The 26,722-nt window shown below is 42.8% G+C and overlaps 2 protein-coding genes across 3 annotated transcripts in view; both read left to right on the top strand.

Annotated features, from left to right (window-relative positions):
- The window catches only part of LOC126263645 (pro-resilin-like), a 221,864-nt gene that overhangs the window by 87,361 nt on the left and 107,781 nt on the right, over window positions 1-26,722 (top strand). The gene's annotated exons all lie outside the window — the stretch shown is intronic.
- On the top strand, window positions 505-9,974 carry LOC126263644 (pro-resilin-like). The gene is made up of 3 exons (XM_049960737.1): window positions 505-526; window positions 3,425-3,934; window positions 9,532-9,974. Exons 1-3 carry the CDS (start codon window positions 521-523, stop codon window positions 9,823-9,825), a joined length of 810 nt encoding a protein of 269 aa, XP_049816694.1. The 5' UTR covers window positions 505-520; the 3' UTR covers window positions 9,826-9,974.

Raw genomic sequence — 26,722 nt, 5'->3', positions numbered from 1 at the left:
GATTTTTCATAGTGATCTCTCGACATCTGAAGCTGTTCATGCCACTTGTACACCCTACAACCCGCGCTAACATCTCTAAATACACTCACAACTAGTACTTTCTGGTAGGCGTTCTACCTGCCACAAAGAACTGCACCTTTAATCATTTACATAATCACAGTTACGTTGATATTCGATTCCCTCTTCTCCGTGCATCATTGATTTTGTCATTAAGTGCATTTCGTTACGAAAAACGCAGGAGACAAGACATACAGCGTCTATGACAAATGTAGAATGGAGATAAAGATGACTGACTTTCTCTGAAAGACGGAGCACTGGTTCAGAGGGGTGCGGCTTCAGAACGGTCTTCTCCGACGGCACGAAGGTCATCCGTCGTGATGCAAGAGAAATTGGCCATCGGCCGCTAACTGGAGCAAGTGGGCCGAAACTTGTTGAGCGCCGAGGGGTGCCGCTTCGGTATATATACAGGAGAACTTCTCAGTGTGGCCACTCGCTTCTCGGTGCGCTCCTCATAAGCAACATGAAGGTAAGACAGGCGCAGCGCAGAAAAAACGCGCATCTTACGCACAACTGTCTACAGAGTCGAATTCCGTGTTTCTCAGCTTACAGCTGGCCTTCGGTACACTTTTTCATCGTCACACAGAGAACAAAATAAGTGAAAACGGAATACCCAATGAGATAAGCTACTGGATTGAACACTTAACGAAGCAATTATCTCTTTCGGTAGCAAGCGAAGACGCAATTCGGACCTTCATGGGAGCCGCTATTGAAAATATTCTTCTCCCATGTAGACTAGCTGTCTTATTATCCAACATCTTGCAGCTTTCCTTCTGTCCGTATAGCAGTACAAATTCTTTCTTTAGTCTTGCTCTTGTTTTTGTTGTTCTACTCTACATCTCAGTTTCCCTGCTGTTCTCTTTACGTAAATATTGTATTTACTGGGGTACAAGTTCATTTAAATGTACATCGTAACTAATCCCTAGTATAAACGAGAAACGTACCAATGATCTTCATGAGTACTGCAACCCACTCTAATTCAGTTTTCCGTTCCTTGTGTGACTCGTCAAGAATATAAGTGAAAAAACAAATATTACTGAGTGTACCGTTGCTTTACATCTCATTTTCAATACTTGATTATCTTTCTATTATTACTGTTGGTTCTGAAGATACATGTTTACAGATTTCCACATATTTCTTGAACATTCAGCGCTCTGAGGTGGGCCAGTTCTTCTGACTACTACGCTTATTGATTCCTTTCCGTTCCTCTGTTAACTGCACGCTGAGGAAACTTTGCTTTCAATGCAGACTAACCCACCACCAAAATTTCTTTCTAGCAGTCCACACTACTGTCAGTACTTGATTGGAGTAGACAGAACTGGTTGGTGTTATCGCTTAACCTGAAAATATTTCGCCTGATTTATATACTTTTATGTTATTTGACATGATTATAGTGTTCATAGATGCTGTTATATGTAACTAGATATTCTTCAAAATTCTGATAAAACCAAAGTGATAAAAGTTTTAAATTATGTCATAATGGTAGTCATGTAAATGTGAGTAAGGGTAAAATAAGGGAAGTAGTAATAAACATGCTTAGTAAACTAAAACATTTGTTGGAGTAGTTGTTGGCAGGGAGTGTTGATACGAAGAAACTGTAGGCAGGACAGAGGAAGAAGAATGCAGTATATGAAGCAAGAAAGATAAGCAGTCACATGAACTGCACGGTATGGAGTATAAGCTGTCAACAGTAAAGCAGATGATGAGATGTGACAACTGATGGTCGAGGTTATTTATTGAGATTCTCATACATTAACTAAAGGTACAGCATCTTAGGTACACTACTTGGTCAGTGGCAGTCAACGCAGCTGAGCATAGGAAGTAGTTACACGACCAAACGAGTGACCATTGCAGTAAGTCACATACAAGCACCCATGGATATGTCGAATCGGTAAATGTACGCAACGGTGTACCGCATGAACTTCATCACAGCAGTGAATATCTGGCATGACCAATGATTCGGCAAGTCTGTGTTTGAATGTACCGAAAATTAAAAAGATTCAGAGACAAAAGTAGTTTTCATACTTGCGGTATTAGTGTGTTTCTCTTTCGAGTAGACATTTTATGACCATGCTTCACTCGTTTTGATACAGAAACCACACATATTTTTTGTGGATGTGTCATAAAGCTACATTTATATGTACATATACGACATGTGAAAGGAACCACTAAAAAGCAAAAGACAGTTTAGGGAGACGGTCCATTATCAGAAAAAAAGTAGATGAGAATGATCAGATGCGAATTTTAAGTTCGACCCTCTCCCCCAAATTCAAGTCCTTTGATTAGGAGTCAACTAATCTTCACAGGAAATTCAAAACAATAATTTTTTTGAATGCCTATTGATATTGATTATAAAAATCTGACAATAATGACGAGAATTCTTTTTTATCTCCCGAATTATGATATTATCTGAGAGAATAAAAGTAATACGACTTTTTAATATCTACAACATATCACACAGTTGCTGTTCGTTGTCGAAGAAAATAAACAAACGGTAAATGTTTTGCGAGGAAATTTGTGTAATTCGACACAAACGGTCAGTGCAACGTATGTGTCCCGATGTTGACTGATTTAATAAAAAAAATTTCTTGATGCTAGGATTTACAAGAGAAGAATCTGAAATCTGTTGGAAATCTGTTGGAAAAAATCTGGAACATTTCAGCAATATCTTCCATTTCATCTTATATATTAGCTTAAGACTGACAACTTCCAAAATGTCGGTCAGATTACAAAGCATGTTTGCTACAGGCCTTAAGAAACTACCATAATAAATAGTGCAATTTTAATAGTATGACATCTTAGTACCATAACGGCGATAAATCTTTTGAGATTGGAACAACTTAATATTTTCAGAAAATAAAAAAAAGTCTCCTGGACAGACTCTTCGATGTCTGTTTGTGATATTGAGCTCTTGTGACTTAAATCAGGCACTTGACATCCGTGGTCAGTGCTGTGCCTGCTGAATTACATCATCACTAAGCGAGAGCTAGTCGAAACTTTAACTCCCTTATGCTTCCTCGCCATTTCTTTATGTCTTGTTGTGAAACTCTGTTGTGCTGGTTTGCATATCAACATGGCTTAGTGTTTCAGCTAGTAACAAATGATTTGAGAAGATTACGGATGTTACGATACCAAGTGAAATGATGTCAGAAGGGATGTTACAAGCTGAATACTACATTATACTCCTCCTGACCCCTCACTTCACTGTGCCTCATTGTAGTATGGGTGACTTTTGCCGTATTGTTTTAGAAATTCTATTTTACTGAACTCGGTGTTCATTTATTCCAATATAATATGATGCCTTATCAGTGTATAAATATATTTATTAACAATATTTATTAAGTGTATTTCTGTATTTGGTCATCAGGTTCTTGTCCTCCTGAGTACACTTGTATTGTCGGTCGTCGCTGAAGCGCCGATCGACCGGTCGTACCTGCCTCCCAGCTCTGAGTACGGACCTCCCTCGGCCTCCTCTCTCAGCACACAATACAGTGCTCCTTCAGCTGATGGCCTCAGCACTCAGTACGGAGCTCCTGCGCTGACAGGCGCTGCTTTTGGCCGCTCCGGCGCTTCCAGCCAGGGTCCAGCAGCCCGCGTCTCCTCCAGCTTCGGAAGCGCCTCGTCGAGGACCTTGGGAGCAGGTAGGAGGATCGGCGGTGGTGTCTCCATTCGCTATGGCGCTTCTTCGGCGGCTGGCCGTGCCACTGGCTTAGGAGGACTCGGTCTGTCCACACAGTACGGCGCCCCTTCTTACTCTGGTGACGCGCTCTCCACTCAGTACGGTGCGCCCTCTGGTAACGCTGGTGGCCTTTCTCCAGTGTATGGAGTGCCTGGATATGGCTACGGTCGCGCTGGAGGCCAAGAGGATTCGCTTGCCGTAAGTATCAGAAATTACTGGCCCAAACATTTTAAATTTTTAACTAACATTACTGTTCCTCAGATGGTATAAATTTGATTTTACATGGGAAATTACGTAGTAAAACAACTGGCATTAAACAATAGACTGAGCAAACTCTAAGTGCATTGGAGGAACTCCAGAAATTATTTAAATTTCAATGGATAGCCGAAGCATTTTATCACTCTCATTCCTTTTTTTGCCAAACTTAAATATTTTGAGGAACATAGAGAGCTTCCGAATAACTGCCACGGTTATTTAAGCCTTGCTCAGTTCCTTGGCTACTACCAATCCTACTGGCGCAGACCCTCGCTGAATGATGTAATTAAAAGTAGGAAATGAGGTAGATTTTGCTAGGGAAGCCGCTGAATGATGTAGTTAAAAGTAGGAAATGAGGTAGATTTTGCTAGGGAAGGAAAAGGAAACAGCTGAATGATGTAGTTAAAAGTAGAAAATGAGGTAGATTTTGTTAGTAATAACATATTCTCTCAGAATTGGAAATAGTTCAAGATTGGAGCCTTGTCACACTAGGAAATATCACTTAATCCCGCAGCCAAAGAGCTATTAGCGTGTGAGTATGCTAAACAAATTCAGAAATTTCACAAACGGGGAGCAAAGAGCAATAAAACTTTTGCACACCATAGTTCCAGCGTCATGATTCAAAAACGCGAAGTCTTCTCATCAAGAAAATCTATACAGGTAGAATTATACTGTTTCACCATACATATTTAACTATTTGATATATTGCTGACATGCACATACAATAATTTAATTCAAAAATGGTTGAAATGGCTCTGAGCACTATGAGACTCAACATCGGAGGTCATCAGTCCCCTAGAACTTAGAACTACTTAAACCTAACTAACCTAAGGCCATCACACATATCCATGCCCGAGGCAGGATTCGAACCTGCGACCGTAGCGGTCGCGCAGTTCCGGACTGAAGCGCTTATAACAGCTCGACCACTGCGGCCGGCAATAATTTAATTATTATCTCTATACATCTGTCGTGTTTCAATGGTCAAAAGGCCCAACTAGTAGCATTGGTCTCTTAAAGTCTACACAGGGTGAATCCCCTAAAACCTGCACTGTAAATGTTGTGAAAATTGAAGGTGCTAGTGTCGAGCGGTTTTCACAGTCAGTGGTTCGTATTGTTAACAAATCAACATATTGTAATAATATTCAAAAAGGGTTTGTTGTGCAAACATGCGCTTTTTTTAAAAGCAACAGTGCCTCTTTCATTTAACAGACTAGAATCAGGGCAATTAGACTCGCAGTGATGTTTTTTGCAGGATTGTAGAGCGAGTCGTTTACGAGATATCATATTTTGTGAAGTTCCCACACCCACACTTGTACAGTGCCTCTGATATTATGAGCTGAATAACAAGATTCTGCACAGTTTTAATTTTTTTTAAATCTTATGGGACTTAACTGCTAAGGTCATCAGACCCTAAGCTTACACACTACTTACCCTAAATTATCCTAAGGACATACACACACACCTATGCCCGAGGGAGGATTCGAATCTTCCCCGGGACCAGCCGCAAAGTCCATGACTGCAGTGCCTTAGACTTCGAACAGTAACGAGACAAATAACCACCGGCAGCTGCAGTATACGTTTCCGGTCTTATAAGGAACGACTGCTCCACACCCGCTAGCATTTCAGCGGCTATGTCCGAGCACACTGCAGTAATACGTCGCTGTGTATCATCGTGTGTAGATTGTATGTCCTTGTAGACAGCGTCTTTCTGCTTCCCCACGGACAAAAGTCTACAAGCGTCAAATCCGGCGAAAGGGCCGGCTGCGGTATAGGTCCTCTACGTCCAGTAAGACAATTTGGAAACAATTCGTAAAGACATTTTGTAGTACTTCATGCACTATGGACTGGGCAGCCATCATGTTGGTATCACGGGTTCCTCCTAATTTGCGGAGGAACGTCTTCTAGTACCCGTGGAAGATGATCTGTTGGGAAGCTGCCGTACTTGTGCGCGTTGAGTGCTCCGTCTATGAATAACGGGCCTATGACCTAATATTTCACTATCCCACACCACACGTTTACACTTCACGGGTGCTGACGTTCCATCTAAGCCAACGGGGATTGTCAACAGACCAAAGTGCACGTTTCGAAGGTTTACCTGACCATCATTGGTAAACGTGGCTTTATCATTAAACAAGGTAACAAGATACTTGATACATCTGGAGTATCCTGTTGTAATGTCCATTTACAGAAGTTTATGTGGTTCTCAAATTTTTTTCGATGTCATTCTTGATGGAGAAAGATGTGATGGGCACAGAACCTATATCGATAATGCGTAGGACACTTACAGGACACTTGCCTGACGCCTGCCATTTTTTCGAGTAACTGCGTGGGAGATAACGTGGGAATCAACTGCAAAAAGCTGCAAAAACCTAAATTTCCTACCGAGCGAGGTGGCGCAGTGGTTCTCACACTGGACTCGCATTCGGGAGGTGACGGTTCAATCCCGCGTCCGACATCCTGAGTTAGGTATTCCGTGATTTCCCTAAATCGCTTTAGGCAAATGCCGGGATGGTTCCTTTGAAACGGCACTGCCGACTTCCATCACCATCCTTCTCTAACCTGATGAGACCGATGACCTCGCGGTTTGGTCTCTTCCACCAAATCAACCCTTAATTTTCCCTTTCCAACGTAACTTGTTTCCTTCTGTTACATTGTCTAGGTATTACAATACCACTTTCACGTAACTGGTCGAAGAGGTAGATAAATAACTGCCGAGATAGTTGTCTATTTTGATACCTAGCCGCATACACTGTACAAGAATGAATTGCATTTTGCCAACATTCTCCATACACCATGCATGTCGGCTTTTTGTTCATTCGTAAACACTATGCCCCCTCAGTACCTACTGCTGGGACTGTTGTACACTAAAGGTACACAAGTACACTTCAAGCAACCATACCATTATCGTACCTACCAGGTACGCTGATTTAATGACACAGACAAGTGTCGGCGTGGAAATTTTTCAAAGTACGACATCTTGAAAACGACTCGCACTATAATCCTGCAAAAAACACCATTGACAATATAATTTACCTGCTTTTAATTCGTTAATGTCAATAGGCTTTGTTCTAATTAGAAAAGTGTATTGTATTCTTGCACAAAAAGTATACTTTGTGAGTATTATTACAATCTGTTTAGTGGCTAACAGCACGAGCCTCTGACTGCCTACTCATTCTGTGAAAACTGCACGTGAGTAGTACTTTCCAGTTCCGCAATATTATCGGTGCAAGTTTTAAGTGATTCGCCCAGTTTATCGTTCTATGAGACCATGTGCAAGTGCTAACACCGAAATTACAAATGATTTGAGATCTGTGATCGAAGTGCAGTTGATATAATAAGGATCTTATCCATTCGATTTACTATTGGATTAAGGAGCATGTTAATTTGTAATCGACAGCACTGCTTTATGACATCATGAAACATTTCGCTACCTCACCCCGTATGCATCCTAAGCCCATACCACGTTGAATTTCTCTCGCACTAGGCCAGGAAGCTTCCAGAACGTTATAGAAACACACAGCCTTCTGAGCACCGAATATCTGATCTTCCCAAGTGGTTACGTGCGCTTAAGACAGGTTCATCAGGCAGTAGTGGCCTACAGCCTTTGCTGTGTTAAGTTCCGTGCATACCTGTATCTGTCGACCCGTATGCTCTTCGAAACTCTATTCGCTGCGAATGATAGACTACTTTACAAAACTACAATGCACTTCCTCAACCACATCTCCCTGTGGGAGAAGTGTTTGTACTGTGTTAAACTTAGGTGAAGCCTCTAGAAAAATATTGTTATCATAAATTTAACTTGAAGGAAAAATTATTTAAGCAAGGGGAGCGAAGAACCACTTACATAAAATTAATAGTAGGCGTAGTTACCACACCACAACTGTGATTAAACGGAGCTCAAAATAGGCTGGAGAAGTGGCACATGGTATTTACTTGGGGGAAAGTAGATGCAGAACCACTTCTGGCGGTAGTTATTTAGTGTATCCTGTTTATATCCAGTCTGATGAGACGTTAAACATTTGCAGAGAGAAAATCTACAAGATTGTTTCAATTAAATGTGGATTATCATATCGAAACAACCAACTTTCGTAGTAGCACGTTGGTGCAAGAAATTAATCATGCCTTTCAGTTTCGAGCTGTGACGAAGTCTGGAGATATCAGGTGAATGTACAAGAACAGAGAAGTCACTTTTATATTTGGTACGTGTAGAAAAACGTATAGTTCAGCAATTTTCTTCGTTTAGCTGTTTTTTTCTGGAGAGATTCGCAATTGACGTGTTTGTCTAGTTATATTTGCTATTCTTATTCAATCTATTTCTTCAGTCTGCAAAAAAATGGCTCTGAGCACTATGCGACTTAACTTCTGTGGTCATCAGTCGCCTAGAACTTAGAACTAATTAAACCTAACTAACCTGAGGACATCACACACATCCATGCCCGAGGCAGGATTCGAACCTGCGACCGGAGCGGTCGCTCGGCTCCAGACTGTAGGCCTAGAACCGCACGGCCACTCCGGCCGGCTTTCAGTCTGCAGCTTTTGTTTAGTGTATCATTTCAGACAGCTACTAAAGCTGATATTTTGTAGCAAATCAGTTAACAATGTTTATTCCGTGGGAGACGCATAGTTTCTTGCAAGATATTAAAATTAATTCTTTACATGCTCTTTTATTTTTCTGTCAGTGTTGTGAAATAAATTCATAATACACTGCCTTAGTTTTTCAGAAAAGAACCTGTTCCTACAGGAAAATGTTGGATACCTTCTAGACTCACATGTATTAGCCTAGACCATCTCTCTGAAGATTCTAGTGATATATTTTTGTCTTTATCGAACAAATCACAACAGTGCAGGTGTAAAACCGTACTGCTGTTTTAAGTAGCTTCTGCTTTCTATTGTGAGGTTATTAGCAGAAGATCAGGAAGTTTTCATTATTCATTCAGATAATTCGAAATTAATTTAGTTAAGGTGAAGTTCTTGACATCAGCTCTATTAGGTAGAGACGTACTGTACCAAGGGTGTCCAACCCGTGGCCCATGTGCAGCCCAAAGTAAGTACCAGTCCGGCCCTAGAAGTCAGCATCTACCACATGATCGGAAAAAATATTCGTTAGTATAAAGTTATGACCGTACTTTGTCTATCTCTTTTTTGTTGAACGTGTTAGTGTCAAATTCTCGTCCTCATCCAATGTGACCTAACTAAAGTTGGGTACCCCCCTGTGCTAAACAATAGTGACATATGGAAATTTGTACCAGACCCAGAGTCGAACCTGTATTTCCCACTTAACGATGAGCAGTCTCCTCAATCACTTCAGTTATCTGTGCATGCTCCCTGCATCAACCCACATTTTCACATCTCACACTATATACATCGTTCTATCGTAGTTCTCTTTCAAATAAATGAAACATTCCTTCATTTTAGAACTGTGATAGATGATTATCAAAGACCATATAACCTGTGAATAATTCAGTATTTTGTCAACGTAAAAAGTAGTTATAGTTTGTGAACCAGGTTGTGCGATACATGACTCTTTGTTAATGCTGAAGGAGCCGGCCAACTACGAGTTCAGCTACTCGGTGCAGGACGGCGAGACGCTGAGTGACTTTGGACAAGAGGAGTCCAGGCAGGGGGAGAGCGCCCAGGGCCAGTACCGCGTGCTGCTGCCTGACGGCCGCAAGCAGATCGTCTCCTACCAGGCTGACGAGGGCGGCTACAGGCCCACCGTAGAGTACCAGGACACCGGACTCACCGCCTACTCTGCCGGCGGATACGGCTACGGCAGGGGGCGCGCCGGAGCTGGTGCTGGAACCGGAAATAGGGGATACCACTACAGACGATGATGCTCAATTGTTTTGGCTCTAATCACGACGAAACTCTCATAAACACACAAGCCTTATGAGCGTGTAGTATTTATTTTAGAATTTTTGTTATCTAATTTTCAGTAATTTTCTGTGCTTATGACATACTTCCTAACTCCACAAATATCTACATGAGATGATTTTTGTACATAGATAATCATAAATAAACTGAATTTTAGTTATGATAATAATGCTGTTTTCATGCTTTCATTTTCCATTAATGTCCTTTCAAGTCATGACTGACTGCTTTTTTGGTTTAAAGGCGAAAAGATAGAACATAAAATTTGCTACAGTTTTAAAGAAATAATCTATTTTTATGTTATTCTAATTGAGTCCTAAATCATGATTTTAATGTCTGTTCATTCTATACGTAACTCCTTATTCCATCATTCCTCTTAATGAAAAAAAAAACAGCTGCTGACTCGCAGTATCTATTTGTGGCAATTATGTACAATCTTGTTTTGTCATATCATTTTTTAATTTGCTTTTGATTTTGCTGAGCTTGAATTTTGGGTGTATGAAGGGACATTTTCCCTTTCTTTGGCTTATATTATTTTAATTTCTGACCTGATGTAGTGTTATGCGGTTTGTTCCTGATTATTACACTTGTTTGGTGGTTATGGCATTGTGCACTGAACAATTACATATTAGACAGTTGTCCATGTGTCAAGTGTTTTGATACCATCATGCATCCATCTTCTCTGTCAGTTTCTCAATCACTCCCCACCTACTGCATCTGCATCTGTAATAGCCCACGTTACGTATGTTACATAGACCATTATGTGACCTACAGATGCCGTATTTTGTTTTAAATATTGCTCCGTCAGTTGCGTATATTATAAATTTCAAGATGGGTTAGAAAAATTTTACATCAGTATCCTCTTCAGCAGACACATGTTTTCATCCTAATTCTTTCATTATCTATGCTCTCTTAAAGATCTACCCCCTACCATGAACAAAATTAATGCATCCACACTGACGGGAAAAAACCGCAACAACAAAAAATAATTAATGTAGAGATATGAAGTTTCGGAAATACATTTGTCTTGGTAATGTATTTAACTGATTAACGTTGCAAGATCGCATGTTGATGTAAATACAAGACAAGCCATTGCAAATATGCAATGCTCGTACATTAATAACTGGTGTAACCGCCAGAGCATTCAATAAAAACATACAAACGGGTATGCATCGTGTTGTACAGATACCAGATGGCAGTTTGGGGGATGGAGTTCCATTGATCGGTCAATAAAGAAACGGTTAATGCTTTTTGTGGATGACGCTGGAGTTGTCGTCCGATGACGTCCCATAAGTGCTCGATTAGAGACAGATCTGGTTATCGTGCAGGCAAAGGCGACATGTTCACAATTTTTAGATCATATTACGTTCAAGCAGAGAAGTGTGGACGAGCGTTATCCTGTTGGAAAACACCCCCTGGAATGCTTTTCATGAATGTCAGCACACCAGGTCGAATCACCATAGACATACACAATTTCAGTCAAGGTGCGTGGGATAACCACGGGAGTGCTCCTAGTGACATACTAAATCCCAATTCACTCCATAACTCTGGTGTAGGTCCAGTTTGCCTAGCACGAAGACAAGTTGAATGCAGACCTCCTTCTAACCGACACACGACCATCCCTGACACCGTGGCAGAACCAGATTTCTTCAGAAAACACAACAGACCTCCACACTGTCTTCTAATGAACTCTCGCTTGACACCATTAAAGTAGAAAAATCGCGGTGGTTTGGGGTCAGTGGGATGCACACTAAGTGGCTCCTGGATCGAGTTGTGCTTGGAGTAACCAACTTTTAACAATTCGTTGTGTCACTGTACTGCCAGCTGCTGCTCAGATTGTTGCTTAGGATGCAATACCATGTTCCAGAGCCATGCGCAGAACACGACGGTCTTGCCTCTCGGCAGTTCCACGTAGCCGTTCAGAGCCCGATCTTCTTGCGACCGTACGGTCCCGTGTCCACAGCTGCTAGCAGTGATGAACAGTGGTTACATTCCTGCCAAGTCTTTCTGCAATACCGCAGAAGGAACATAGATCCTCGTAGCCGTATTGTATACCCTCGTTCAAAATCAGAGAGGTTCTGGTAATAGCATCTTTGTCGCCTTAAAGGCATCCATGACTAACATCAATCAACTCACCACGTTGAATCATAAAGGTATATAACGCTCACGATCGTTACGGCGTGTATTTAAAGCAAACCTGGCTTGTATCCTCATAGTGACGCCACTAACTCCACTCTTATGTGACTGGCTCGAAATCTGAATAGACATTATCTTTCAGGCGTAAAAACACGCCTATCAACGTACGTTTAAGTCACACAGCTCCTTGGTGTTGCGATCTTTTTCCGTATACATATGGCCGATAAGGGAATAGTTAGACTTTCTATGTCGAAACACCCCCTGATTTTTTTTCCACTCGTAGTTAAGGTCAGTTAAAGCGCACGTGCTAAATTTCAGCTGCCAATATTAATTGGGATTTAATCAAAATAATTTGGAATACATTTTTGCACGGATTATACGTGTGCAACTTTCTGATGTGCAGACCTGAATTTTATTCCTACGGTAACGCGGCATTCGCTTGAGACCAATTCAATTGGCTTACGAGGCGAAAGTTGTATAGTTGACTTAAATATCCATAACCACATTTCCGGAGGCTTCTCCAAATGAATTTCAGTCTGGCATGTGCCTTACCTTCGCAGTTTTATGTGGTCGTCGTACTTTAAATCACTCCTCGCGCCACATGGATGTGACTACTTTCAGTGTTTGTCTTACTACCGCGTACAGTCAATTCCACAGGAAAGTGCACGCCATAATTTTAAATATAACGTTCGCCGCGAATCTCTGGTAGTGATCTCGAACCTGTAATCAATGTGCTTTTGCACAGAGTATAAGTAAACAGTGTGAGGGTTGAATGTTTTGTTTTGTCGGTTGCAGTTTAAAATGAGTGCAAAATATCTGAAGCGTCACGAGGCAGTGTTCCTTGTAAATCATCCAAAGGGACCAAAGCTTTCATATCCAACTGCTGCTAAAATTCTTAGAACTTCAAAGATATTCGTTGCGAAGTGGGTCAAACGAGGTTTAGAGGCTGGAAACGTGGATGATTTACCGGGGAGAGGGCTACATGGCCGAGCTATAGTCGATAATAGCGGCGATAGTGTCTTTTATTTCATACAAACGGCGGCGTACATTTTCTTGTGGTTCAAAAATGGCTCTGAGCACTATGGGACTTAACTTCTGAGGTCATCAGTCCCCTAGAATTTAGAACTACTTAAACCTAACTAACATAAGGACATCACACACACCCATGCCCGAGGCAGGATTCGAACCTGCGACCGTAGCGGTCTCGCGGTTCCAGATTGTAGCGCCTAGAACCACTCGGCCACCCCTGCCGGGCTTTCTTGTGGAATTTTTCTTTCTACCTATTAATGTGGAATACGTTAAATTTACGTTGAGGATGAACCGTCAATCCCTGCACAGAGCGTCGAGCCCCTGGAGGTCTTCCAACACTTTGGTAAAATTTTCGACTTTTCTCTACAGAACTGCATCTTCTGTGAAAATTATCATGGAAATTCTGTCGTTATCTACTATATCATTTGTATACATTTTGAAAAGCAACTGTCCTGTAACAGTCTCTTGGGTCACGCCCGAAGTTATATTAACATCTGAATATTTCTCTCCGTTGAGAATGACTTGGTATGTTCTGTTTACCACAGAGCCTTCAGTCCAATCATACAGCTGGTCCGATATTCCGTTTGCTCTTATCTTGTTTATTGGGCACTTGCATAACTATATCGAACGCCTTCCTAATGTCAGCGTACATAGCAACAACCGGAACGCCAGCATCTGCTGCTTCCTGGGTTTCGTGGATGAAGATGTTCCTTGCGATTGTTATTTTCGGTAGCCATGTTGATTTCTAAAGGCGAGATTTTCACTCTGCAGGAATGCCATAATACGCTACCACCAAACATGTTCCAAAGTTCTACAACAGATCGACTTCATAAATATAGGCCGACAGATTTGTTCGTCTGTTCGACGACCCTTTTTAGAAACGAGAAAAGGGAATCACTTGTGCTTTTGTCCTTGCTCAGGGTAGATTACTGTTTAGTGTTGCACCAAACCGACAGACAACAAAAACAATTGAAATACACTCCTGGAAATTGAAATAAGAACACCGTGAATTCATTGTCCCAGGAAGGGGAAACTTTATTGACACATTCCTGGTGTCAGATACATCACATGATCACACTGACAGAAACACAGGCACATAGACACAGGCAACAGAGCATGCACAATGTCGGCACTAGTACAGTGTATATCCACCTTTCGCAGCAATGCAGGCTGCTATTCTCCCATGGAGACGATCGTAGAGATGCTGGATGTAGTCCTGTGGAACGGCTTGCCATGCCATTTCCACCTGGCGCCTCAGTTTGACCAGCGTTCGTGCTGGACGTGCAGACCGCGTGAGACGACGCTTCATCCAGTCCCAAACATGCTCAATGGGGGACAGATCCGGAGATCTTGCTGGCCAGGGTAGTTGACTTACACCTTCTAGAGCACGTTGGGTGTCACGGGATACATGCGGACGTGCATTGTCCTGTTGGAACAGCAAGTTCCCTTGCCGGTCTAGGAATGGTAGAACGATGGGTTCGATGACGGTTTGGATGTACCGTGCACTATTCAGTGTCCCCTCGACGATCACCAGTGGTGTACGGCCAGTGTAGGAGATCGCTCCCCACACCATGATGCCGGGTGTTGGCCCTGTGTGCCTCGGTCGTATGCAGTCCTGATTGTGGCGCTCACCTGCACGGCGCCAAACACGCATACGACCATCATTGGCACCAAGGCAGAAGCGACTCTCATCGCTGAAGACGACACGTCTCCATTCGTCCCTCCATTCACGCCTGTCGCGACACCACTGGAGGCGGGCTGCACGATGTTGGGGCGTGAGCGGAAGACGGCCTAACGGTGTGCGGGACCGTAGCCCAGCTTCATGGAGACGGTTGCGAATGGTCCTCGCCGATACCCCAGGAGCAACAGTGTCCCTAATTTGCTGGGAAGTGGCGGTGCGGTCCCCTACGGCACTGCGTAGGATCCTACGGTCTTGGCGTGCATCCGTGCGTCGCTGCGGTCCGGTCCCAGGTCGACGGGCACGTGCACCTTCCGCCGACCACTGGCGACAACATCGATGTACTGTGGAGACCTCACGCCCCACGTGTTGAGCAATTCGGCGGTACGTCCACCCGGCCTCCCGCATGCCCACTATACGCCCTCGCTCAAAGTCCGTCAACTGCACATACGGTTGACGTCCACGCTGTCGCGGCATGCTACCAGTGTTAAAGACTGCGATGGAGCTCCGTATGCCACGGCGAACTGGCTGACACTGACGGCGGCGGTGCACAAATGCTGCGCAGCTAGCGCCATTCGACGGCCAACACCGCGGTTCCTAGTGTGTCCGCTGTGCCGTGCGTGTGATCATTGCTTGTACAGCCCTCTCGCAGTGTCCGGAGCAAGTATGGTGGGTCTGACACACCGGTGTCAATGTGTTCTTTTTTCCATTTCCAGGACTGTATATTCAATAGACAGTAAGTTATACATAACGTGCAGATGAAAATTACTGTATTTTTTATTGTTTGACGGACGCTCCAGTCAACAACTAATGTCGAAGATTTATATTTCTGTAAATGATATTTTGGTGAGATTTATATTTCTGTAAATGATCTTTGGGTACTGACTGGCAGAAACAGGCTTAATGTGAAAAATCGTGGAAAACTTCAATACCTGTGTACTACGAAAAGTTATGCCATGTATTTTAGAGACAGAGAGAGAGAGATAATAAGACAAGTTCTATTCCACTTTCTCGGGGCACTCAATGCACTAACTTGGCTTCTGATGAGTAGTCATTATTTCTGAATGCCTTCATTGCTGTGTGACTGATAGTGCAGGTATGCTGACTTATGAAACGATATTAATTTTCGTCATTCATGTGCCCACACAACACAATTTCTGAAATTATAATTCATTATCTTGCTGTTGAGGTAAGGAAACAGAATGATTTATTACAATGAAAAATTCCGTGTCAGCAGCCGTTCGATGTCCATATTTAGCTGTACATGTCCTAATAACCATGTGGGTATTTCAGTCCAGTGGTCGAAAGTACGTCAAGAGAATACCACAGGCAATTCGAGCAACCTCAGAAAAGCAGAGAGGTGTTCAAATCATCTCTACTCTCTTCTTTTCTTTTTATCCAGTTGAATGGACATTGAGTTCATAAGAGACAGAACTAAAGCTTGGGATGCCACGGAGAAATTATATTGCGATGGCCGTATTGGGCAAAACGCCGGGACATACAGGAAGACTCCAGTTATATTTCGTCATGGTCAGGCAGAGATAACGAAATCAGATATTCGATTGTCAGAAGCACCAAGGAGAAGCTTCACACTCAGATCACAATTTAGTAATGATGAATAGTAGGCTGTAATTTAAAAGACTAGCCCGGATAAAATCAATGCGAAAAGAAGTGGGATACGGAAATGCTAAGGAATGAAGAGTTTCGCTTGAAGTTCCCTAAGGCTAGACATACTGCGATAATGAACAGCTTAGACAGTTCAGTCGAGGAGGAATGGCGATCGCTATAATGGGCAATCACTGAAGTTGGAAAGGAAAACACATGTAAAAGGATGGTAACAGCGAAGAAACCATGGGTAACAGAAGAAGCACTTCAGTTAATAGACGAAAGAAGGAAGTACAAAAATATTTAGGGAAATTCTGGACTACAGGTACAGAAGTCCATTTGCAACGAAATGAAAAGGAAGCTAAGGCGAAACAAATACAGGAAAAATGTGCAGAAATCGAAAAGAAATGATTGTCGGAAGGACTGACCCATCATACACCAAACAACCTTGGTGATATTAAAAGCAAGAGGGGTAACATTAAGAGTGCAATGGGAAATCCAGTGCCAAATGCAGTGGAGAGAGAAAGTAGGTGGAAAGTGAAAATTGAAGGTATCTGTGAGGTGGAGGACTTGTCTGATGACATGAGGTAAGAAGAAAGAGGAGTTGACACAGGCTTGCATGACTTAAAATCAAAGTAGGCAGGAAAGGTAGATAACATTCCATCTGAATTTCTGAAACCACAGGGGAAAGTGGCAACAAAAAGACTGTTCATTTTGCTGCGCACGGGAAGTGGCACCAAAAAGATTATTCATTTTGGTTTGCAGAATGTATGACAATGGAAATATACCATCAAACATTTGGAAAAATATCATCCACAGAATTCCGAAGACAGCAAGAGCCGACAGGTACGAGAATTATTGCACAGTCAGCTTAACAGCACATGCAAGTAAGTTACCGACGAAAAGGAAGAATGGAAAAGAAAACTGAAGATCTGTTAGACGGCGATTAGTTTGGCTTTGGGAAAGGTAAAGGTACCATAGAGGCAGTTCTGACATTGTGGTTGATAACTGAAGCATGACTAAAGAACAACCAAGAGATATTCACAAGATTTTTCGACCTGGAGAGAACGTTCCACAATGTAAAGTGGCCCAAGATACTCGAAATCCCGAGAAAAATAAGGGTAAGCTTTAGGGAAAAACGGTTAATGTGCAGTATATATAAGAACCACGAGAAAACAATCAGACTGAAAGGCCAAGAACGAAGAGCTCTAATTAATATAAGATAGTGACAGATTCCTATTATGTAATCTATATATCGAAGAAACAGTGTCGGAAGTAAAAGAAAGGTTGAGGAGTGGGATTAAAATAAAAGACGAAAGATTACCAATGATAAGATTCGCTGATGGAATTGCTATCCACAGTGAAAATGAAGCAGAATTACAGGACGTGTTGAATGGAATGTTCTAATGAGTACAGAATATAAATTCAGAGTAAGTCGAAGAAAAATGGAACTAATGAAATTAGCAGAAACGAGAACAGCGAGAAGCTTAAAATCACAATGGTGTGAGACCTGAGTTTCTCCTGGCGTATACAATTTTCAAACAACGTACGTGAATTTAGGCAGGTAATATTAACAGGGGCGGGGTGTGCTCCCCAAAATATCGGCGGTCGCTATTAATATTACCTGTCTGATTTCCCGTAAGTCGTTTGTTCACAATTGTGGATCACGAAGTAAACAAAGTTAAGGAATTCTGCTACCAAGACAGCAAAATAAGCCATGAGGGATGGAGAAAGATGGACATAAGAAGCAGAGTTGCATTGGCAAAAAAGGTATTCCTTCCTCGATTCACCGCGTGTTGGCCCAATTGAGGGAAGGTAATGTTGACTTCGGTGTTTGTGTTGACACGCAACTCATTGCTCTACAGTACTAGCATCAAGCACATCAGTACGTACCATCAACAGGTTAGTGTTCATCATGAATGTGGTTTTGCAGGCAGTGCAATGTTTACAAATGCGGAGTTGGCAGATGCCCATTCAATGTATGAATTAGCACGGGGCAATAGCCGTGGCGCGGTACGTTTGTATCGAGACAGATTTCCAGAAGGAAGGTGTCCCGACAGGAAGCCGTTAGAAGCAATTGATCGTCTTAGGGAGCACGGAAAATTCGAGCCTATGACTCGTGACTGGGGAAAACCTAGAACGACGAGGATACCGGCAATGGACGAGTCAATTCTTCGTGCAGTTGACGATAACCCTAATGTCAGCGTCAGAAAAGTTGCTGCTGTACAAGGTAACGTTGACCACGTCACTGTATGGAGAGTGCTACGGGAGAACCAGTTGTTTCTGTACCATGTACAGCGTGTGGAGGCACTATCAGCAGCTGATTGGCCTCCACGGGTACACTTCTGCGAATGGTTCATCCAACAATGTGTCAATCCTCATTTCAGTGCAAATGTTTTCTTTACGTATGAGGCTTCATTCCAACGGGATCAAATTGTAAATTTTCACAATCAACATGTGTGGGCTGACGAGAATCCGCACGCAGTTGTGCAATCACGTCATCAACACCGATTTTCTGTGAACGTTTGGGCAGGCATTGTTGGTGATTTCTTGATTGGGCCCCATGTGCTTCCACCTACGCTCACTGGAGCACGTTATCATGATTTCATACGGGAATAGTCTACCTGTGCTGCTAGAACATGTACCTTTACAAGTACGACACAAGATGTGGTTCATGCACGATGGAGCTCCTGCACATTTCAGTCGAAGTGTTCGTACTCTTCTCAACAACAGATTCGGTGACCGATGGATTGGTAGAGGCGGACCAATTCCATGGCCTCCACGCTCTCCTGACCTCAACCCTCTTGACTTTCATTTATGGGGGCATTTGAAAGCTCTTGTCTACGCAACCCCGGTACCAAATGTAGAGACTCTTCGTGCTCGTATTGTGGACGGCTGTGATACAATGCGCCATTCTCCAGGGCTGCATCAGCGCATCAGGGATTCCATGGGACGGAGGGTGGATGCATGTATCCTCGCTAACGGAGAACATTTTGAACATTTCCTGTAACAAAGTGTTTGAAGTCACGCTGGTACGTTCTGTTGCTGTGTGTTTCCATTCCATGGTTAATGTGATTTGAAGAGAAGTAATAAAATGAGCTCTAACACGGAGAGTAAGTGGTTCCAGACACATGTCCACATAACATTTTCTTTCTTTGTGTGTAAGGAATGTTTCCTGAAAGTTTGGCCGTACCTTTTTGTAGCACCCTGTATATGTGTAGTATCAGGGAATGTAGGTTTTGACGATTCATTGGACTCGATGGAAACAGTGTTATTATATAAGTCACCAATGCAGAGCGCTGGCCACAGTCAAGTGCATGAGAGGCTGTAGAGAGTCATGTGGCCCAGGATGATGGTAGTGACATAAGGATTGACACTGGTTTCCCTTTATTCTAATATTGATCTACATTGTAGTGAATGCGTTTCATACTAGTGTGGAATGTCCAAATAAATAAACGCTTCAGTTTATCGACTGTGATGGTATGTGAAATAATGGATGCGTGATACATTTTTGTCTGATTCATAAGTTGTGCTGGTGTGTGAAATAATGGCTGTGTCTCACATTTTTATCTGACTGTGGATGTTATATGCACTCTATTTTAAAAAGTGCGTCCGCTTCATGAAACGTAAGCGCATCCAAATATTGTTTTATAGACCAACATTTTGACCATTGTTGCAACTAGCCCTTCGCCAGGATTATATATTTTAACTAGAGAAAGCACAACACATCCATCACCCAGCTGAAGGCCACTTCCAAGAGTGGCCAGAAAGTTCGTCTATAGATCGACTTGATGATGTTGTCACGTACCCGGAAATGTTTCTGTTGGAGACAATGAAAATAATGTTTAGTTCAATAGTCGAGTTTAAATCTTTCAATTGCACGCTCTTCGGCGAAGTGCATGTACCTTAATGTACGGCAATTTAAGGTGCAATCTGAATAGGTGTCGTTCCTGCCGAATCTTCGCATCACTGAAAGATAAAGACTAGATTAAAGACAGACTGAAAATTTTAGTGGTCTAACCGGGATTCGGTGCGACCAAGATTCGATTCGATATTGTGTTCTCGGTTTCCTCACGCGCTTTACGGTTGTACCAACAGGCCCGACTGAACTGAAGATAACATCGTCCGTAGAGACCCACACTCACACAATGATTTAAAAAATAGTGTTTGGAAGACGCAGGATACTACGTGGAACTACGTGATATTGGTGTGTATCGTGGAAAGAGTAGGACTGATTTTCTGTTATTCAAATTCGTACACAATTAAGGAAGTACAAATATTATAATAGAAAGAAAATATTCTGTTCGAAAATATAAGAATAAAATTCCGTACAGTGATCAAGATCGCAGCAGCCTTACATTACTGGAAGAAGGAAAACGCGGTTTTCAAACGAATTAGCGTTAATAATATTGAATTTTTTGTTGCAATCAAAATTACCATTTGTTGTATTTATTATATTGACAGAATATATGATAATGTTATTGAGTTGTTCCTAGGACGCATAGTTGACACAAAGGGAATGTGCATTTTTCCAAGCAAAAAGCTGTGCAAAAATTATACCAACGAAGGAGCTGAAAAAATTTGTCGAAAATAAAAGAAATGCCAGTATCCAGTTCAGAATTGCTACCATAATACCCCAGAAATAAACGAAGCTGATACTTTTTATTCAGTAAGTTCAACATGCTTTTTAAAAACAGGTACTAGCTACATATTACAACACGTCAATAATACGCACATTCATTCATAGAAAAACATTATTTTACCCTGAGGTGACAAAAGTCATGGGGCGCCTCCTGATATCGTGTCGGACTTCTTTTGCCGGACTTAGTTAAGCAACTCGACGTGGCAGGGACTCAACAAGTCGTAGGAAGTCTTCTGCAGAAATATTGAGCCATACTGCCTCTCTGCGAAAGTGATGCAGATGCAGGATTTTGTGAACGAACTGACCTCTCGATTCGTCCCATACATGTTCGATGGGATTTATGTCGATAGATCTGGATGGCCAAATCATTTTTTCGAATTGTCCAGAATGTTTTTGAAACCAGTCGCGAACAATTGTGGCCCTGTGGCGTGGCGCATTGTCATCCCTAAAAACTCCATCTTTGTTTGGTAACATGAAGTCCACGAATGGCTGAAAATGGTCTCCAAGTAGCCGACCATAGCACTTGAATGATCTGTACTGTTCGACCGGAGGACCCTGTCAATTTTATGTAAACACAGCCCATACTAATATGGAGACACCATCATCTCGCACAGTGCCTTTTGAAACTTGGGTCCATGGCACCGTCGTGTCTGCGGCACATGCGGCACCCTACCATCAGCTCTTGCCAACTGAAATCTGGACTCACCTGACCAGGCCACAATTTGCTAATCGCCTAGGGTCCAACGTATATAATCACGAGCCCATGAGAGGCGCTGCAGGCGATGTGTTGTTAGCAAACACACTCGTTGGTCGTTTGCCGCCACAGACTATTAACATCAGATTTTGCCGCACTGACCTAAGGGATACGTTAGTCGTACGTTCCACATTGATTACTGCGGTTATTTCAGACTGTGTTGCTTGTCTGTTAGCACTGACCATAACCACGGCGGAAGTATTTTCACATGTATCATTAGAGTTCAAATAACAACCCAGCCAATGATCTTCCCTTTTATACCTTGTATATGGGGTCCTACCACCAAGTGTATATGTGCATCACTGTCCAATAACTTCTGTCACCTCAGTAGTTTTCAATTTTTTTTTTTTTTGTAATTATGACAGTCATAACAGTTGCAATGTGTGCTGGAAATATACGGATTGCACCTCTATGAATTTTTGTGTTCGTGGAATCGTAATCAGTCTGTAACATCGACTGTTTTAGTACTCCATTGTGTGCTCCCTTTTAAGGGTTAACTGCGCACAGTTCTCCTTTAAAATATTCCCCTAGTAAAAAGTCACAACTACACTGGTCCGGCGAACAAGGCGGCCGCAAATATTTACGTATTGTGCGTTCTTGTGTGAACGGGCGGCTACTTTAACTGAGACTAAGAGTTGTCGAGAAACTGAAGATAGACCTCGCTGTTCACAGTGGTTTCGAAGAACATCGGGCCAGCGATCCGACTACCAGAAAGCGCGCGCCAAACTTCTGTTGCTATGATGAAGAGAAATTTAATGCACAATGTCAGGGCTTGCGGTGTTCCACTTGTTACTAGTCTCGCTAGTCACATGCCAAGGAAGATTAAAGCGTAATTCATCAGTCATGAAATGCGTCGTCGGTTGAATATGGTGATCCATAACCTTTTTAAGCAAGCACTCACTGTTCTTAACCCTCTCTACCTGATCAGCAGGAAGTAGTGGCTGAACCCATGAAACGCAGTAAGGTTTGAGAGGTAAGGTGTATGGACATTATGTACAGAATGAGAAGATGTATCTTAAATACTAGTATGTTGCGAAAGTAAATTGACAGACTTTTTTTGGGCTATAAGTAATTTTCTGCTGTATGTTAGCAGCAACTTCCAGCGTTCAAACTGGAGGCTTTTAAGGCTATTCTTACATTTAGAAAAATCGTTGCTGGACCGCCATTTTGTTGTTTACATCTGAACATTATTTTCTTCACGAATACTAGAGTTTGTGAATAATTCATGAAAAATTTCGCTTGTCTTTTTAAATGAACGAGTCCGGATGTAAACTTCTACTATCCATTCCATTTCATTCACAGAGTACGGCATATTTTACATGATTAACTTACAGAACGACGAAATAACACTCGCAAGAAGCAATATACAACAATCGACACTTTGAAAATTAACCACTCCCGCTTTTTGACTGGAAGTTCGGACGAGCAGGAAACAGCTAACTGATGCGATGCTTACGAGACAAGGCCGCTTTATTCCTGGGCATACTGCAACAACTTCCTGTGGTAAAATCTTACTTACAATCGTGCTATAGTAAAACTACGGTTTTATAGTTTTGTTACAGTACGTAATAGGAGTAGTAAATGGCAGGATTACCCGTAGCATCGGTAACATTCATAGGGGAAGAAACATAAATGTCTTTATTGTAGAAGAACTGGGAGTCAACGAATTCGGTTTTTTTTTTTTTGTTTTTGTTTGTGTTGCACATAATTAGAAAAGCACATCATTCTGTGTTACTACATATTGTGTCTTACATCTTTAAAGAAAATAGTTTTGCTTCTTATGAGTAATAAAAATTATGATATCATGTAACCGCTGCCCTCTTATGCAACCAATGCAGTTACTTTTCATGCAAGTACAGTTCAAATGCACAAACGTAAGCAAATCTATTGTACTTAATAGAACGTCCTGAATCATGATAAAATATGAGAGTTTCCTGTTGTTATTGATAAATGCAGAAGTTGTTTATGAATAACAGAAACAAGTTTTATATAAGCTCGACGTAGTATTGAAGCGTATTTCATATACAGTAGAGCGTCGATTATCCGAACGTCGGTCAACCGAACGACTGCTTAACCGAACTGTGTACTCGCTCGCACTGTTACTCTCCCACCCTACCGTCCATCATCCCCCTCACTCCCAAACCAAGCTTCCCACAGTAGTCGCCGCACTGGGCCACAGCTGGCGGAACATTGCTTCTAATGGGGCCTTCACAAGGCGCTGTTGACCGGCCAAGCCGCCAGTCGCTGTGTTTCAACAATCAGCACACTTCTGTCGGCTTGGCACTGGCAGTAGAAGTAGTGACAGTATCAAAGCTGTTCACAGCAACAGCTGCGCCAGCTTAGAATTGAGGCGTGCCGCTCCGCGCAGTTTGAAGGATTGCGCGCCTCCAAGAAGAGCTTCTCACAGTGCAAACAGTCACCTTCTGTTCTCTGTTACAACCACTTGTGTGCTTCTGAGGCGTACGTGACTTAGCTGCTCGTAAGCGTGTAGTCTTGCTTAGACAGACCAAAATGAAGGATTTTTTTAAACGTTAATTTTGTAGACTTTGTGTATTGTTCATGCAGAATGTGTATGTAATATGTATATATTTTTGTTTAATAAACTGTGCCTTATACTATATATTCCTACTGAAGTTGCCTTTGTATGTTACTTTGTAATACTAAAAGCGATGTCTGTTTTTATGAATAAATTTACTGTAGAGTACTTCTTTTTGGCAAATAAACCTGTACAGTTCGATTATCCAAACAAACCAGTTTTCCAAACACCCATGTCCCCCAATTACTTCGGATAATCGACGCTCTACTGTACCTTGTTTTGCGTCTTTTTTTATTTTTTTATTTATTTATTAAATTTCTTCTGAGAAAATTGCATTTTCTAGCGCTGTGTGATAAATCTGTATTGTTTTGTACCTTTAGTGTAACATCGACGTGTTTTGCATTACAAATCAACTGTAGAATAAAAACAAAACTAAACATTGACAATTTCAGAATTCCTTAAATACCGATTGTTTTGAAGTGAAAGACAGGAGGGTAACTATATAGAACAAAAGTATCCCTTAGGTTATGCTGCCCTTTCTACACTGATCAGCCAGAACCTTACGACCACTTACCTAACAGCCAGTATGTCCACCCTTAGCACTGATAACAGCGGTGGCGCGTCGTGGTGTGGAAGCAGTGAGGCCTTGATAGGTCGCAGGAGGGAGTTGGCACCACATCTGCACTCACGAGTCACTTCATTTCTGTAAATTCCGGGGAGGGAGCGACGCCACGTTCAATCATATCCCAGATGTTTTGGATCGGGTTCAGATCTGGTTAGTTGGGGGACCAGCAGATCAAGTGGAAGTCGCCACTGCTTTCCTCGAATCATTCTGGCACGCTCCTGTCCTTGCGACATAGCGGATTATCTTGTTGAAAAATGCCTCTGCCGTCCGAAAACATGATCATCATGAAAGGGTGTATGTAGTCTGCAACCAGTGTATGAATCTCCATGGCCGTCAAGGTGCCTTGCACGGGTTCCACTAGACCCATGGATGTTCACGTGTATGTTCCGCGAGCATAATGGAGCCGCCGTCAGCCTGTCTCCGTACCGCAGTACAAGTGCCAAGGAGCTGTTTCCCTGCAAGACGACGGATTCACGTCCTTCCATCGGCACGATGAAGAAGATATCGAGATACATCAGACCACGCAACGCTCTGCCACAGTACCAACGTTTAGTGCAGAAGGTCACTTCCGCATTTCAGTCATAGTTACCGATGTTGTGATGTTAACATTGGCACATGTATGGGTCTTCGCCTGATGAGACCCATCGTTACGGGTGTTCGATGCGCCTCGTTTTCAGACATACTTGTATTCTGCCCAGCATTGAAGTCTGATATCAGTTCCGCCACAGTTCGCCGCCTGCCCTATTTCAGCTGTCTTTGCAGCCTACGAAGTCACATCTGTAATGAGGGGTGACCGCTCGACCCAACGACTTCTGGACGTGGTTTCATCCTGGTTTCGACACGTATTGAAGCACTCACCACAGCAGTCCTCGAACACCCGACAAGTCGTGCAGTTTCCGAAATGTTCGTGTCGAGCCTCAGGACTATCACTATCTGCCCTCCGCCAAACTCAGATACTTCGAGCCCCTTCCCCATTCTGTACACTGTCAGCACGCTTACTGGTACCACACGCACCGTGTCTGTGTCTGACTAACAACCATTCCCCGCCAGGTGACGCTGCTGTCGTCTGGAGAGTTTTATATCGATAGCAGGTCGTGGTCGTAATGTTCTGGCTGATCAGTGTATATCTTCACTCAGTTTCTAGACTGTTGGCCGCTTTCGTTTTCTAGGGGAATCTACGTAGTAAGACACTTATCACGTACGTGAAGGAGACAATCTGTATGAGGTAACGCCCAATATTTATGCAACACCTAATGTAGAGGTAACGTCGGTATGATCTCAACTGATCATCGCTGCTAGGGAAACTACGGTAGTCTGCTCTTACTTATAGTTATCATTCTGGGCACAACCCGCACGAATCCATACCCTGGCACGACGTACAAAGGGGGACAGGCCACTGGAGCTTCCAAAGGAAGCAGGCACACCGTACTGCCTCGAAGATTCTCTCCTGGAGTACATTGTAGCTGGAGCACCGCACTGCCTTGAATTCGAAAGACCTACTTCAGCGAAGCCTGCCCTGCGGCCGAGAACGGACGGGACTCTGTACAGGGAGGAAGTCCCACTTTCGACGTCTTTCCTGGAGAATGGGGAGCCTAAACTGGAGGAGACGCGATTTGTCATCCTCCAGAGCGGTCCAGCACCGCACATCTCGGGGCGGGGGCTCCATACTGCGGGCCGAGGGCGAGTGACGGTGACGGAGGTCCACATCTTGAGGTTGGTGGCATGTGCGATCTAGCGGCTGGCGGAGCAGCCACAGGGCTCTTCACCAATGAAGATAGTGCAGTGAAAGTCTGCTGAACGAAACGCTTGTTCAGTGAATGAATATACGTTATAAATTTATACACATATGATAGCA

Source organism: Schistocerca nitens, chromosome 6 (genome assembly GCF_023898315.1).
Source record: "Schistocerca nitens isolate TAMUIC-IGC-003100 chromosome 6, iqSchNite1.1, whole genome shotgun sequence".
NCBI classification, from domain to species: domain Eukaryota; kingdom Metazoa; phylum Arthropoda; class Insecta; order Orthoptera; family Acrididae; genus Schistocerca; species Schistocerca nitens.
This window is presented reverse-complemented; position numbering and strand designations above follow the sequence as displayed.